The sequence below is a fragment of the Xylocopa sonorina genome, chromosome 8, assembly GCF_050948175.1.
Source record: "Xylocopa sonorina isolate GNS202 chromosome 8, iyXylSono1_principal, whole genome shotgun sequence".
In the NCBI taxonomy this organism is placed as follows: Eukaryota; Metazoa; Arthropoda; class Insecta; order Hymenoptera; family Apidae; genus Xylocopa; species Xylocopa sonorina.
Genome location: NC_135200.1, coordinates 5,151,044 through 5,165,027, shown reverse-complemented (window position 1 = coordinate 5,165,027; position 13,984 = coordinate 5,151,044). Strand labels below are relative to the sequence as shown.

Here is a 13,984-nt window from a genome sequence, read left to right as displayed (position 1 = left end):
ACGCCGCCGCGGAAGAAATACGAGGAGTACCGGAAATATATTCAAAGCCTCCCATCTGCGACGAAGGGATGCTAATACGAGCTCGTACACGATACGTTTCTCCCAAATGCAACCAACGAATCCGCGACAAAAGGCTCGAGGGTGGAAAAGAACGGGGAGGTTAAAGGGAGACCGGATGCGAACGAGTGTGGCCTTGAACGCGGCTGAAATAGAGGGCGCGGAAAGGTGAAAATGAAATTTGTCTCGATGGTTTCCTGTTCGTTTGTTAAATAATGGATTTCCCCGTGGAATCGTAAAGAAATGTCGACGGACTTGGAATTTCTGACGAGGGGTGTTAAAATTTCGAAAATAGAAGATATACTATACGATTTATTTAAGAAAAGCAAGCACGAACGTCTATGGTGGCCGTGGACCGCGAACGTGCCACGAAATAATTTAACCGAGGATTTTCTACGTAACTATCGGGGGTGGATTTGTTTGAATGGTGTACGTCGGGGTAGGAAACCGTGGAGGAACAAAATCCACGAAAAGGTCCTCGAACTCGCCGGGCAGAGTAAACTGGCAGGCAGAAAGTTATATTTAAGAGAAATTACCGTGCTCTTTTTCCAGTTTCCCCGATATTTATGCGACAGTCGACGGATCGCCGGACGAACTTTACAGAAACTTACAGACAGGTCTCCGCTCGGGGAAACGCGAGGCAAAAACGAGGATAAAACTGAGAAAACGGTAAACACGCCGGAAGAGAGACGATTGCTAGCGAAGGGGAGCCTTCGATAAAGTAAATAGAGGCGTCGCAAAAAGTATTGGCACATACATTTCCCCCCGAGGCGCTTTTTGATCAGGTTCTACGTTTCGCTACCGTGACAAATTTTTTCTGCCAGCGCTGCTAGAAAAACACACCGTCGAATAAGAAATTAATTCATCGATCGATCTTGTCTATCCTCTTGCCAACCGTATCTTAAGATAAAAATCGCAGATTACAACGAGCGATTCGTTTCATTCTGTAAAGCAGCAATTCCCAACCCTTTTCAATCCCTGCACCATTTGGTAATCAGTTTCTTCGCTCATTTGAACGCCACAGGCTTTCGCAGAAATCCAGTGCCAAGAAACTTCCCTATTTTCTACGTCTCAAAGCGCCAAGCAAAGCCATCTCACCATTTTTCTACTGATCAGTAGAAAATCTTGCGAAATTGTCGCCACGACATTTTATACGATTTAAACGCGAACGGATCGAAACCAGAGACGATGGAGAATGTCTGACAGGCGTCTACGAATGGGAATGAAATTGCAATCGTGACACAGCGAAGAGGGAGGTAAATGAGCCGAGTAACAAGGAAGGGGTGGACAAGTTGCTGTGCAAATGTGTACGGACACCCTTCTGCTCGAGGTAGCTAATATCGCGTGGACGTTGGGTAAGGGAGATTTTTTAAGTCGAAATGTTGGTAGTAACGGGGGCTAGTTTGAACCGGAGAATGAGATGTCAACATTAACCGTCCGTGTGGAGTGGTAGCAATTACTGGACTGGCGTAAGACGAACAGCCTGAATCATTTACCAGCAGCTTCCGGTCGATGCGCTGTACTGAAGGTTTGGTGAACGGTTGTGCTCTTGTTACGATAAGAAATCCGTAAAATGGGCAACCAAAGTGATCTTATACGTATTTCTTGACTCATTTAAACTCTGGTCAGGCATAATCGTGTGAAAAATATCCCACTCGATATGAAAATGTGTAAACTGGGATATTTTTTTTACTACCTTGAAATATTGCAAGTGCTACTCTTACATTATTTTATCCCTTTATTAATGGAATAGAAACTGACTTTTTTCAGTCTTCATATTTGCTATAATTCCGTGCCTCAAAGAGATAATAACAGAAAATAATTGTAGTTGGTATTACGTTCGTATATGATGATCGATGGAACTCGAAGTGCGTCTCCATGGAATCAATTTGATCAAGACTCGCGATTAGCGTTCGAGATTAAAACAAATTAGAAGTTCGAGCGGGAACAATCCGGAACTTGTGGTAACTCGATAGGACGCGGAGCCTGTTAAACTCTGGGACTTCGAAACTTCGAGAGCTTAGCATTTTGGCCGTGAACTTGCAGCCCCCGTGATTCTATTGCTTTAAGCGCGCACTTCGAACTTTAATAAATCGTTATTACATCCATTAACCATCTTCGTTAGCAAAATACGCGTTGAAAGATAAATCGAACTCCAACACGCTTGATCTCATTCTGAAACGTTCGTTCTAAACTGTTTCATTCGATAGACATTAATGGTTCGAATAGATGATTAATAATTTAAGGAAAAAGAATAAAAATGGAGACAAGAGGAAGAATTTTCTAGGTGAAATTGATAGTAATCAGAACGCAAGCTCGTCGCTTCGAAGCTTCTTCGTGTAAGGTCCAACGAACGAGAAGAAAACCAGCGGAAACGACCCACGGAAGATCACCGATTTCGACCAATTTCCAACCCATCAAGCCCTAGCAGGAACGTCAGTTTCCACAGCTTCCAGCTCATCAGCTTCCATCAGGATATCAGTTCCCGTGCAGTTCCTATCTCGAATCCGCCAGACCTGTGTCGTCAACTCCGTGTCCATATCTTTGGTGTACCAAAAGAACTAACACCACATCAGCCCCATAACACTCGCCTCAGAAAAAAGCAGAGACACGAGATTCAAACGATAAATCAGAACACTTCGCATCCCCAAACAATCGCCAATACTTAAAATCCAGCCTAACCAAAAATTTCATTTCACAAATCATCCAAATCAAGATACACACTTTAAACAATCCCTTCGCGATAGAATAATCTTCCACGATGGAACGCGCGAGGTACCCAGCGAGTTCCTCGCCTCGCGCGACGCCCGATCACCTCGCAACCCCCCAGCGACATGAAACCACCCAACACCCATGCATCGAGTCATCCACGAGCCTTCAGAGGCCATCGAGTCGCGCCTTCTTCGCCACGTAGCCCACGGCCATTATCATCATCGACAGCAGCCGGCGCACAAAGGCTCGACTCATCCCTCCATCGATTGTATCGCAGCCCAGGAGACGCGCGAAACGCCGTCGCGTCGCGTCTCCACGCGAACGACCCCGTTAACGACGGTGTGACGCGCGTTAACGACGTTGGCACGTCGGCTGCGATAGCCGGCAGGCCCCTTCCGCGAGCCTCCGCCTCTGTTCTTGGGCCAGGATAGCGTCGCAGATAACAGGGCGTCGCGGCGCAGCGCCGCGTACGGGGGATGAGAGGGCGCGCGCAGGTGTTTCCGCGCGGAGGTGACGCGCGGCATGCACAATGTTGGCCCGGCTGGTTACGAAACAAACGTATCACGACCCGACACGACGTGATGTTCACCGTGATATCGCACAGCGACGCGCGTACACACACGAGAAACGGCCGTTGTGTACCTGCACACGAGTCGAGCGAGTTGGGGGATGAGGGTGGGTTGGCGGTGGTACCTGTTACGTGCAGCCGACCGGCATAAATATGTATGGAACATGAATGGCTGAGCGTGGTACAGGACGAGCTGAAGCGGGCCGTTAGCGTGTACTACGAGGTGGCTCGCGGGGGTGGTTTGTGTATCGCGAGATCGGGACGCGTACGGATATGTTTCGCACCCCCTTTCTTTTGGTCGACGAGTGCTGCGCGTAACCTCGTTGGGGTGGTCTGTGTATGCGTTCTCGTGTGTTTCTTTCGCTTTTTCAACTGGAAGGGGGCAGAGGAGGGTTGTCTCTTCGTTTAACGGGGAAGTTTGTTGGAATGGTGGAAACGAAAGGTTCAAAGGGTGATTCGAAAGAGTTCTTTCTCTTTGGCCGCGATAGGGGTGCGTGTAAAGGTTGGTTTGAAGGCTCGAGTAACTTCTGGTAGAAATTTAGATTGACTGGTGGTTACTTGAGAAAATGATGTACATCGATCGATGAGAAGTGACGAGAATAATTTAATTGATTAGATTCGCCGCGGGAACGGAACTCGATTTTGCGCGAGATATGGAAGTGCACATTTATGGGGAATCGTGGAAAGGAGGACGCTTAGCGGGGGACGTCGATTGGGACCGAATCGTACGACGGGAATATTGACACGTGAAGCGTAGTAACGTCAATCGAAGAAAAGACTTTGAACGGTATTTCATAGAGGCATTTGTTCCGCGGGACGTACGCTCGCTGGCGTGTTTAAACATTTGCCAATATTTCACTGTCCCTTCGAGTTTCCTGTGTCCTACGAAATCGATAGCGAGCACTGCCACAGACCGGAATGATAGAACCATTTTGAGCAAATACCCGCTCCTCGAGTTGTTGCGTTCACGTCTCAGAACAAATTTCAAGAGAAATCCTCCGTGTTACTTTAAACACGCTCTAAAACTATTTGGGTATTAAGGAGCCGTGAATATTAAACTTTCCCAGAGTCGTTCGAAAAGAAAAAGGGATACAAATTCTACGCTGTAAATTAAAATGCTTTCTTTCTTCCTCGAAGAACAGTAACCACTTTACTAGCCCACGAAAGGAAGGAAAGCTCACCCCTTGAAAATCTTGCAACCATAATTCGACAAACGGAATACATTCGAGTTACCACGAATACTATTCAATTCTTTCCAAGTATCTGCACTTAATCTATATCTGTGTTCAACTGATTTATAAAAGCAGAACGTTCCCACCACCGAAAATGATTGTCTCGTGGGAGAGGAACGAAATCGATCAACCCCCTAATCTTGAATTATGCAGAAAGATCCCGTCGCGGTTTCGTTCACTCTCGTTCGACGATCGTGCGTGGAATTATTCGCCCTTTGTTCCTGGGACCATTCTTCCACGTCGTCGTATGACTCGCTTTTATAAGCCGTTGGGGAGGGGGCGGGCGGCGGATGGATACTTTCACAGGCGAACGAACGCTCGATTGAAATACGTGCCCGGGGAATCTGTCGGGCGAACGTGAGTCCGTCAGGCGTTCCAAGATTTTACAAAGTAGCTAGAAGCTTTTACGTAAACGCGGCCCGCCCGTTATACGAACCCGCCGATGCCTCCAGCCGGGACAAAAACGCACGCGGAAGAACGGAGCCCCGCGCCGTTTCCTGCGTCTCGTAATTATCAAGTAAGAGGTTCAGTCTGATCCGTTTCAACGAAGCCACCGGCAGTTTTTCAATTTTCCCTGAGCATTTACGCGAGTTCCGCAAAGATCCAACGATCCTTGCGAGATTAAAATTAACGTTCACCTTGTTGTCAATTGTAAGGTTCCTCCAACGAGAAACCCTTCGAATATCTTCGCGAGGTTTGGTTTTCAAGAGCTATAAATTTCTTGAAGAGAACTCGCGAGAAACAGTGACGATTTAAGAGCGTTAGAATTATGTTTAACTATTATGATGTTCGATTATGTAAAAGATGGTTCGATTCGCTTCTTTGAATGCTTCTAAAAGAGATCTTGAAGAAGGAAAGACGCACGCGAGGCAACGCGCACCCCGAGCCCATCTAAGTTTCCGTAACGAAATTTTTTCCCTATCCTGGGCCGCCCCTAAACATTAACCTAGTTCAGGTACGTGACACACCCCGTATAATCTTGCCCTCGTGACGATCAATAATACGCGACCGCAATACTAGCTAAATTATCAAACGAGCGACAAGGAAGACGGAAGAGAACTGGCGAACCGATTCTAATTCGAAACTCGAAATAAGAAGAACACGTGGATGTGTGTATATCCTGAGCACGAGCAGTGCTAAAAAATTTACCCGGCGCCAGAGACCGCGCGAAACGCCAAGCGTGCATCGTCGTGGAATCACGCGACGCTGGATCGTCCCTCGACGTTAATCCCCTTTTCTACGGGCGTGCAACGCGAAAAAGAGGACGTTTGCGAGGAGAAAAGCGATGAGTGGGTATCGCGTGTCCCGTGTTTCGCCAATGTCTGCGACAACGACGTGGCAGGAGGACAGCCGGCGAGGGTGGACGTCCTTCTTGGAGAAAATGAAAATGCACCCTCCAGACACGGGGAAGGTGACAAAGCTGCTCGAGAGACGTTTGACGCGAACAGCCGCCGGTGTGACTCGAAGAAAAAACTTCAAAAAGAATCGATAGACCCCGGGACAGGCTCCCTTCACTCTTGCCATCCTCTTCCTGCGAGACGCCTCGAAGACGCGTCGGGGTTGCTGATATTAGGGGATGTAAAGCATCGTCGGAATGAAAAGGTTTTGGGCGCTGCACTGGTTCATTTGTCGGAGCGATCTTGAGAACAAGTTCTGCTTAGCGAGCTTCAATGCTCCGTGGAAGTTTTAAGTCGCATATCGGTAAAGTAGGTATTCATCGATGTGTGCAGGGATTTTAGAGTCAGTGGAAATTGATATTTCCTTCTGTTTCTTAACCGGAGGAGATTATTCCTAATTGACTAGAACATGCAACTCGTTTAATCCATATTTTCCAAATCTTCATTTACATTAAATAAGTTATCTTAAATAATCGTTCGTTTAAAACATTCGAATCTTCTAACAGTAGCAAGAAAATTACCATTACAGAGAGGTTTGTTAAAAAATAAATATTCTATTATTTCAAAGATTTGCAAAACCATTCTCTTCGATTAAAACCATCGAAGAGAATCATTAACTGGAAACGAATAAAACTTCCTCGATACAAATAAATATCTTTCCCGACGCGCCCAACAATGGAGCCGTCCGAAAACGTAACCTGCAAATCCAACCTCGTACCTCACCAAATGAAAAAGCTGGGGACACACTCGATAAAGCCCCGAGTCTCATCGAATCGACGCGTAACCGCGGGCCCGGGTACCACCATCCCCTATCGCGCCCTCCATCGCGCATCTGCCCGGGCGGCTCGCGACACCGATGTACACGTGCAGGTATACGACCTAGTCGAGCTTCCGGTTCGTATACGCCCGTCGTGCGCCGTGTTACGGGCTATTTATCTCCGTACTTTTATTCCACCGTGGAAGACGATATTAAATTGCTCCTTTCGCGGCCGTTCCCACCCCTTCGCCGATACCAACACTGTGGGAACGTGGCACCCCCTTCGTCCACGATGGACCAGGCTGTACCAACCTTATCCCATACCCCTTTGAGCCCGCGTATCCCTGGATTTCGCGCGGATGCCTCGTCTGCGGATGCATTGGTTGATATAGAAGTGACTGAAACGCGGTGGTGTGCTGGGGAATAAGAACCAGTTGGGAAATTCGAGCGTGGGCGATGAATACGACTGGTGGCGAAATTTAAAGGAAGTCGTGCTCTTTCACCCTCTTTTTTCTTCTATTTAAAGGGGTTGTATCGTGTTTTGCATGTTACAATTTATAAATAAGAACCGTCCGGGAAATTCGACCGTGGACGATGGATACGACTGGTGGCGAAATTTAGTGGAAGTTATGCTCTTTCATCCTCTTTTTTTCTTCCATTTGAAGGGGTTGTTTTGTATTTTATATCGTAAAATTTACAGACAATTAAATATGTAACCACGAGGCAGTATAGGTGTTAATAAACGAGCAGCATAGCTTCTTTACCAAATTACTTTTCCAACGAGTACGATTCTTGAAGATCTACGAGAGTAACGACTTTTAAAGATTCGAAACTCGAAACCATTTGCGTTCTTAAGAGGTGGAAAAAAGGACGAAAAATCGTCGGTTTAAGGGAGACGAGAATTGACGAGAACTCCATCCGCCCAAGAGAGCGAAACTCGAGACCGCGGAACAGCTTCGCGGAACGGAAACGGCCATCACTTAACGGGGGCAATTTCGTTTTAACCGGACTCGGAAGACGCGACGTCGGGGGTTTACGACGATGACGGTAACACGCGGGCAGCTTAGCCGAAATCTCGTTCCACGGGGCTGGAGGGTTGAAAGGAAGCGGAGGACACGGAACGTCCGGCGGATCGACCAGCCATTGGCTCCACAGTTAAATTGGAAATTTCACGCCCGGCGTCCGTGGGATTTCATCGACAGATGCCGGGGATTTTTGCATAACCTCCGAGCGCGGGGATTTGAAATCGAGGAGGTAAAAATATCGAGGGTATCGCGTTATATTCGCCGGTACCCGCGAGATCTGCGTATAACGCGCTTTTGTCCCGGCTCGTCTAAAGCCGCTTTTCCGCCTGAGCGCGCGGATGCGTACCAAGAAGAATTCTTATTCGATCGCGTGGCTCGAATGTCACGGATGAACTTGTTTTATTTCATTGCGTAATGACGTGTATTCGTAACAGAAAAGAAAACCGGTGAATCGAATCGCCTGGACCGGGGACTCGAACCAGGATCGTCTGCTGGTGACTTCTTCGACCCTTCAACCGCGAGTGCGGTTTATAAACCACATATGAAAATCGTAGCCATCGTCTACTTTCTTTAGAGACGATTTTTTATAATGAGAGAGATATAATTTTATATTTTTTTATAATGAGAGATAATGATTTAATTTTTTTAACGTGTGGTCGAGAGTGCTTGAACTGTACAGAAGATTTTGAAAGATGTACGTCCACTGATACATATGCTGAGTACTACAATCCTAGTTTATAAAACATGTTCATTTACGAATTCTTGTATTAGTTCGTAATAAAAGGCAGCCTGCTGTAGTTCCGTTCGCGTTTCATATTTTTCTCACTAAGAATTATTTGTACCATTCGTCGCGCGGAACGATACGAGGGAAGCGTTTACGAGAAACAGAGGAACAGTCGGTATATTAAATTAGATAGTGAACCGAGTGACGTGCGACACGAAATATTTATTTCTGCCTTCTTTTATCGATAAATTAGTTTCACTGCTACGCACTGGTATGCGCCTGGTAACTCCTTCCCCTCTTTGTAACGTATTACACGTTTCCGGTGTGCAGGTCTTTTTTTTGTATCGAAGTTAAACAAAAAACGATACGAAACAGTGGCGCAAGCGAAATGCTGAAAGATGATATTTCTCGTGTGTGTGTGTGTGTGTGTGCATGTGTGTGGGGCGGCTAAAGACCCGTGAAAACGAACAACGAATTAAATGCTACGATGTAACACGTATACACGTATACATCTGGTGAAAAAGTTGCGTGGCCCGCGAAGCGATTCCAAAGGGATTATTCGAAACGTGGATTTAACCAACCGCGTCGAAATACTAAGGATTAACGTCCGTTGAAAACGTATTATGTTACTTTGACGATGTAATTTTGAGTTTCATCCGCAAACGGCACAAATCAGATTACAGTCCTAATTAAAACACCTAATATATATATATACACGTGTGACGCGTAAATGGAAATTTGGGGAGAATCGCACTTGCGATATTATCAAAATTACCTTATAGCAATTAAAATATCACTACGTTATTTACAATTATAGATATAACGAATATAGCACTACTTTAATTGCATTCGTGCATGTTTCACCAGATCAGTTAAACGAAATTTCATCAAATCTGTCACCCTCTCATTTCTTTCGTTTAATTTCCCCTTATTCAAAGTCGTTTTTAATCGATTTTGTTACACAGGAGGAAGATTCGTGGTCACCTCCCAGGGTGATCTCCACATCAGAGCTGCCAGACCGGAAGACGGTAGAGCCACGTACTCGTGTTTAACTTTTCACGCGCTAACCAGCGAAAGAAGAAGAAGCGAGCCTGCAACGTTAACAGTCACGGGTTAGTTGTTCTTATTTTTCTCGCGATAACATTCGTACCTTGATATTCGAATCGAAAATTAATTAAAACGGCGACGAATATTTATATGTGTCTCGTTTACCATTCAGAGCCACAGGGACCAATGCCAACGCGATTGATGCAGAGATCTCAGATCGCCATCTCCGCGGAAAGCGGCTCGGACGTCCACCTGACTTGCTCGGCCCAAGGGAGCCCACCCCCGCAATTTACTTGGTATCGCGATGTTAACGGTTGGTTCAATTTGCGAAACTATTTGCTCCATAATCTATCGCGCCCCAGCAGCGTGCAACGTTATCATCAATTCAACGACCACCGTCGAAAAACGGATGCTTGGCTAGAAATTGAGCACGCTCTAATAAAATTAGAACGCACACTCGAGTCAGACGAAAATAATTTTATGCGTTGACCAAATCGTATCGCTCTGGCGACATAATTTCTTCGCACTGTTCATTTTCAGCCCCTCGTCTCTCGCCGTCTGCCTTTTAACGTAGCTCAGAACTTGCTCACTGACATAGAACTTCGATATCTGACTTGGAATATTAAAACGCTTCGAAATGCATAAAATTGTTGGGTTTTGTAAGCAAAATCAAATACGAAGGGGTCGAAACAATGAATAGTTCACGCTTTACGCGCAGTCGTTGAAAAAATTGTTAAGGTAGAGGGTTGAAGAAGGCACGCGTGAGAATAAGGAAAATATGGTGTCTGAATGCGAGTGGAAGAGACGAGTATCGTGCATCGAGCAACGTGTGTATCCTGCTGTTACAGGCCATTCGATACCGGTTGAGTCATTTGGCCGAATTCAGCTGTGGGGCGATTTGATGCAAATTCGCCGCGTAGACGCCGGGGATGCAGGAAGGTACATTTGTCGAGCCAGCAATCAGCACGGCGAGCAACGAGCGGAAACACACCTGTCGGTCACGTCGAAACTTAACGCGAGGATTCAGCCACGCGTTCAGGTAAACGAAACGAGAGAGGGCTAGCTTAAAATCTAGCAAACCCTTCAAATACCGCATTCAAAGCTAAACGTTATAATCGAATAGCGTAATTTCTCTCATTCTTAAACGGCGAAGCTTTGGAACAAAAAAAAAGTCACTCAGTGCTCAGAATTATTTAAATATTTAATAACCTCGTCGTTATTTTCTAAAAATCCGACTTCTTCCATAGAGGACCATCTCTCGTTAGCCGTTACCATTACTCAATTACGAGAGCAAACGCCCCTATACCGAACATCAATGGAATGGCAACAAAAAAAAGGGGGGTTGCAAACATCGCAGATTCGCCACCGTTACTCGCATCCTCTGTCTCCCCTGTATCGCGATCTATGGCAGGGGTGGAAAAAAAAAACGCAGAAACGCTTACGCGGGACGTTGCGCGAGGCATCGATTAAATTTCGAACGCGAAACACCGCGAAAAAGAGAGGGCGGCGTTGCGAATAATCGGTCGTAACGTCAAAGGGAGGGTCGCAGCTGCGTAAATCGGCCGGCACAGGGCATTAACTTTCGAGCACGAATCGTTAACCGTTTCCACGGTATTTACAGATCATCAATTCCGGGGAGTCGGTCACGATGAATTGCACGGTGGAGGGTTATCCGGTCGAGAGCGTCGAGTGGCTGCACGACGGTGTCCCCGTATTGACCGCGCAGGACACCAGGATCAGATTGCTGGCCCCTCTGGTGCTGGTGATAGGCTCGGTAGGACGAAAGGACAAGGGGATGTACCAGTGTCTGGTCAGAAGCGACAAGGAGAACGCGCAGGCCACCGCGGAATTGAAGCTCGGAGGTACCAAGATGGATCGTGCCCCGAGATATTACTGTGTGCTTCCTGTCGTACGATAATTAATCGCAATTGGGCTCCCCTATGATTTGTTACTCCCTTTCGTTGCTATCCAATAGCCAGGATAAATTCAGCTCGTTTCTCTCTAGTTCGATGATTCAATTCTAATGGATTAGAATTTGCATCAAGCTTACTGCTTACTGCATACTTCGCTTTTTTTGCTTTCTATCGATATTATAATCGCGTGACTAGTAAATTGATTATTAAAAGCGATTATTAATCTTCCGATTACCAATAAACCAATGTCCAAATACTATCGTTACCGATTGTCAGTGTCGCTACGAGAAATCCCAAACGAATGATCGCGTTGAATACGTTATCTTAACGAGTACTCTCCGATTTCACTCTGTCAGACACCGTGCCGGAGCTGCAGTACACGTTCATCGAGCAGGCTCTGCGACCAGGCCCTCCAGTGTCCTTGAGATGCTCCGCGACAGGATCGCCGCCGCCATCGTTCACTTGGCTGCTGGACGGAGAGCCATTGAGCGAGATCGCCTCTGGGCACAGGTGCGCATCTAGATCCCATCGATCAATATTCCGCTTCTTAACGCAGAGATACAATGCCCGACGTAGGTACGCGATAGGACAGTACGTCGATCAGTCTGGAGACGTGATCAGTCACCTGAACATATCGTCGGCGGGCGCTGAAGACGGCGGACTCTATGCCTGTGTCGCGTCCAACTCTCTGGCCACGGTCGAGCACAAAGCCAGACTGAACATTTACGGTAAACCGAATTATCCTCGACGCTTTCACGTCTAAACAGAGGATACCCTGATACAAATATATAACGATCGCACAGTCGATTGGACGTATCGTTTTATTATGACCGAACCGCTCGTGTCTAAGCTTTTAGGGGGAGGCTGGTTACCGAACTTCGATTAATGGAAAATTGAACCATCGCAGCTGATATCTCTTTATCTGTCTGATCGAAAGCTTACTCGTCTCTCTTAATAAATCTTCAACTACAAATACTGAAAAACATGAAAACTTTCGAACTAGATTTATTTAAATTAACCCATTCGCTCAGCCAACTACGAGACATCTCGTAACGAGCGACTGTACAAAAAAATCTGTCGCGATTCGTCGCGAAATAAGTCTTGAAGTTCAAATAGAACCTTGCCACCCAGAGGCGAGACGATCTAAATTTACCTGGCAGCGAACGGGTTAATCGCGTCGCGGGAGACGCTCGACTCTCTAATCGTATGCTAAGAATGCTGGCATCGATCCATTATCCGGACTATTATCCGCGCTCGCCGCCCTAATAGAACCCCCATGGTAAACCTCAAACGGTATTAGTCACCAGCAATTATACATGTAATAATTCGACTAATGGCCAGACGGAACGCGCGCGGCGTGGCACTTCAGGCCGATTAATAATTTCAGGTCCGCCGTACATCCGATCGATAGGACCTGTACGCGCGATAGCCGGCGTTGATACCACCATAGCCTGTCCTTACTCGGGTTATCCTATCACGTCCGTCGAATGGTCTCGCGAGGGGGTCGCGTTGCCCCTCGATATAAGGCATCGCGTCGATAGCGAGGGCCACCTCACCATAGCCAACGTCGACCCAAACGATGCGGTCACTTACACCTGCATGGTCCGCGCGAGATCCGGCGAGACGGCCAGCAGAGACATCCGGTTGACTGTCAGCAGTAAGTATTTTTGGTGTTCTTTAAATTCGATGTTTACAAAGAAACGTGTGTACCAACGATGTGTAACGATAGTTGAACTTTTTACTTAAAACGACCCGCTTTCGTCTAGATTACTTCTGTATTCTTAAACATTTCTGTCGAGGAATTAACGCGCGCGTACGAAGACGCGATACGAGAAACGTGTATGCGTTAAAAAAGATGTAAGTTTTTAGTGTTGGATATCTGTTTTACTGGACGAAATAGTATTTTCGCAGAAGTACAGTACGTACACGTGTACGTGGACTCGTTTTAACGAGAAACACGTTTTTGTTCTTGTTTCCTCGCGGGCGCAAGCAGGCCGACCGCGAAGAAGTCACAGGACCGAGGGCAAGAAGTAAATTGCTCGCCCTGAAGAATTCCGCCAGCGTTACCTTTCGCGTTTTCTCGTTTTTCGCGTCGTTTCGGGGGAAAAGCTAAAGGGCACGTGGACGGAAACTAATAAATAGAAACCGCAATAATTATCCCGGTTCCCTTAACTTTAACGCCAGCCTGTAAAGCGCGTTTTATAAATTGCCAGGATATCTGAAGGAAGATTCGCGAATTTATACATTTCTTTGCGATCGTATCTTTTGTCGCAAAAAATATTTCTTTAGAAAAGTAGCTCGTTCGTTAGAATCGTAAAGCTCGTATTAAAAGGTTTTGAAATAAAAGTAAAGAAACTCGAATAAGCGCGGGTAGTAAAAGTAACTGTAAATTTCACTTGTTTCAGGTCCACCTGTCATGGGTCCCTTCAACTTCCCCCCAAACCTCCAGGAAGGCAGTCGTGCCCAGGTTACTTGCACCGTAACTTCCGGCGATCTTCCAATCCACTTCTCCTGGCTAAAAGACGGCGAACCGTTGCCTTCGTCTTTACGCG

General features: G+C 46.5%; 1 protein-coding gene and 1 long non-coding RNA gene across 8 annotated transcripts in view; one reads left to right on the top strand and one right to left on the bottom strand.

Moving 5' to 3' along the window:
* The window catches only part of LOC143426234 (uncharacterized), a 40,121-nt gene that overhangs the window by 9,611 nt on the left and 16,526 nt on the right, over nt 1-13,984 (bottom strand). The window contains exon 2 of the long non-coding RNA XR_013102128.1: nt 9,457-9,563. This is a non-coding gene — a long non-coding RNA (uncharacterized LOC143426234). The remainder of the gene's footprint in view (nt 1-9,456; nt 9,564-13,984) is intronic.
* Nucleotides 1-13,984, top strand: part of Dscam3 (Down syndrome cell adhesion molecule 3) — a 97,514-nt gene that overhangs the window by 74,917 nt on the left and 8,613 nt on the right. For 5 of the 7 annotated variants that reach the window (XM_076899448.1, XM_076899445.1, XM_076899447.1 and 2 more), the window contains exons 5-11: nt 9,438-9,584; nt 9,692-9,832; nt 10,368-10,558; nt 11,141-11,381; nt 11,789-12,160; nt 12,820-13,089; nt 13,838-13,983. In XM_076899448.1, the coding sequence (XP_076755563.1) occupies nt 9,438-9,584; nt 9,692-9,832; nt 10,368-10,558; nt 11,141-11,381; nt 11,789-12,160; nt 12,820-13,089; nt 13,838-13,983 (1,508 nt within the window). The remainder of the gene's footprint in view (nt 1-9,437; nt 9,585-9,691; nt 9,833-10,367; nt 10,559-11,140; nt 11,382-11,788; nt 12,161-12,819; nt 13,090-13,837; nt 13,984) is intronic. The other 2 variants (XM_076899451.1, XM_076899446.1) reach the window with 1 other exon arrangement.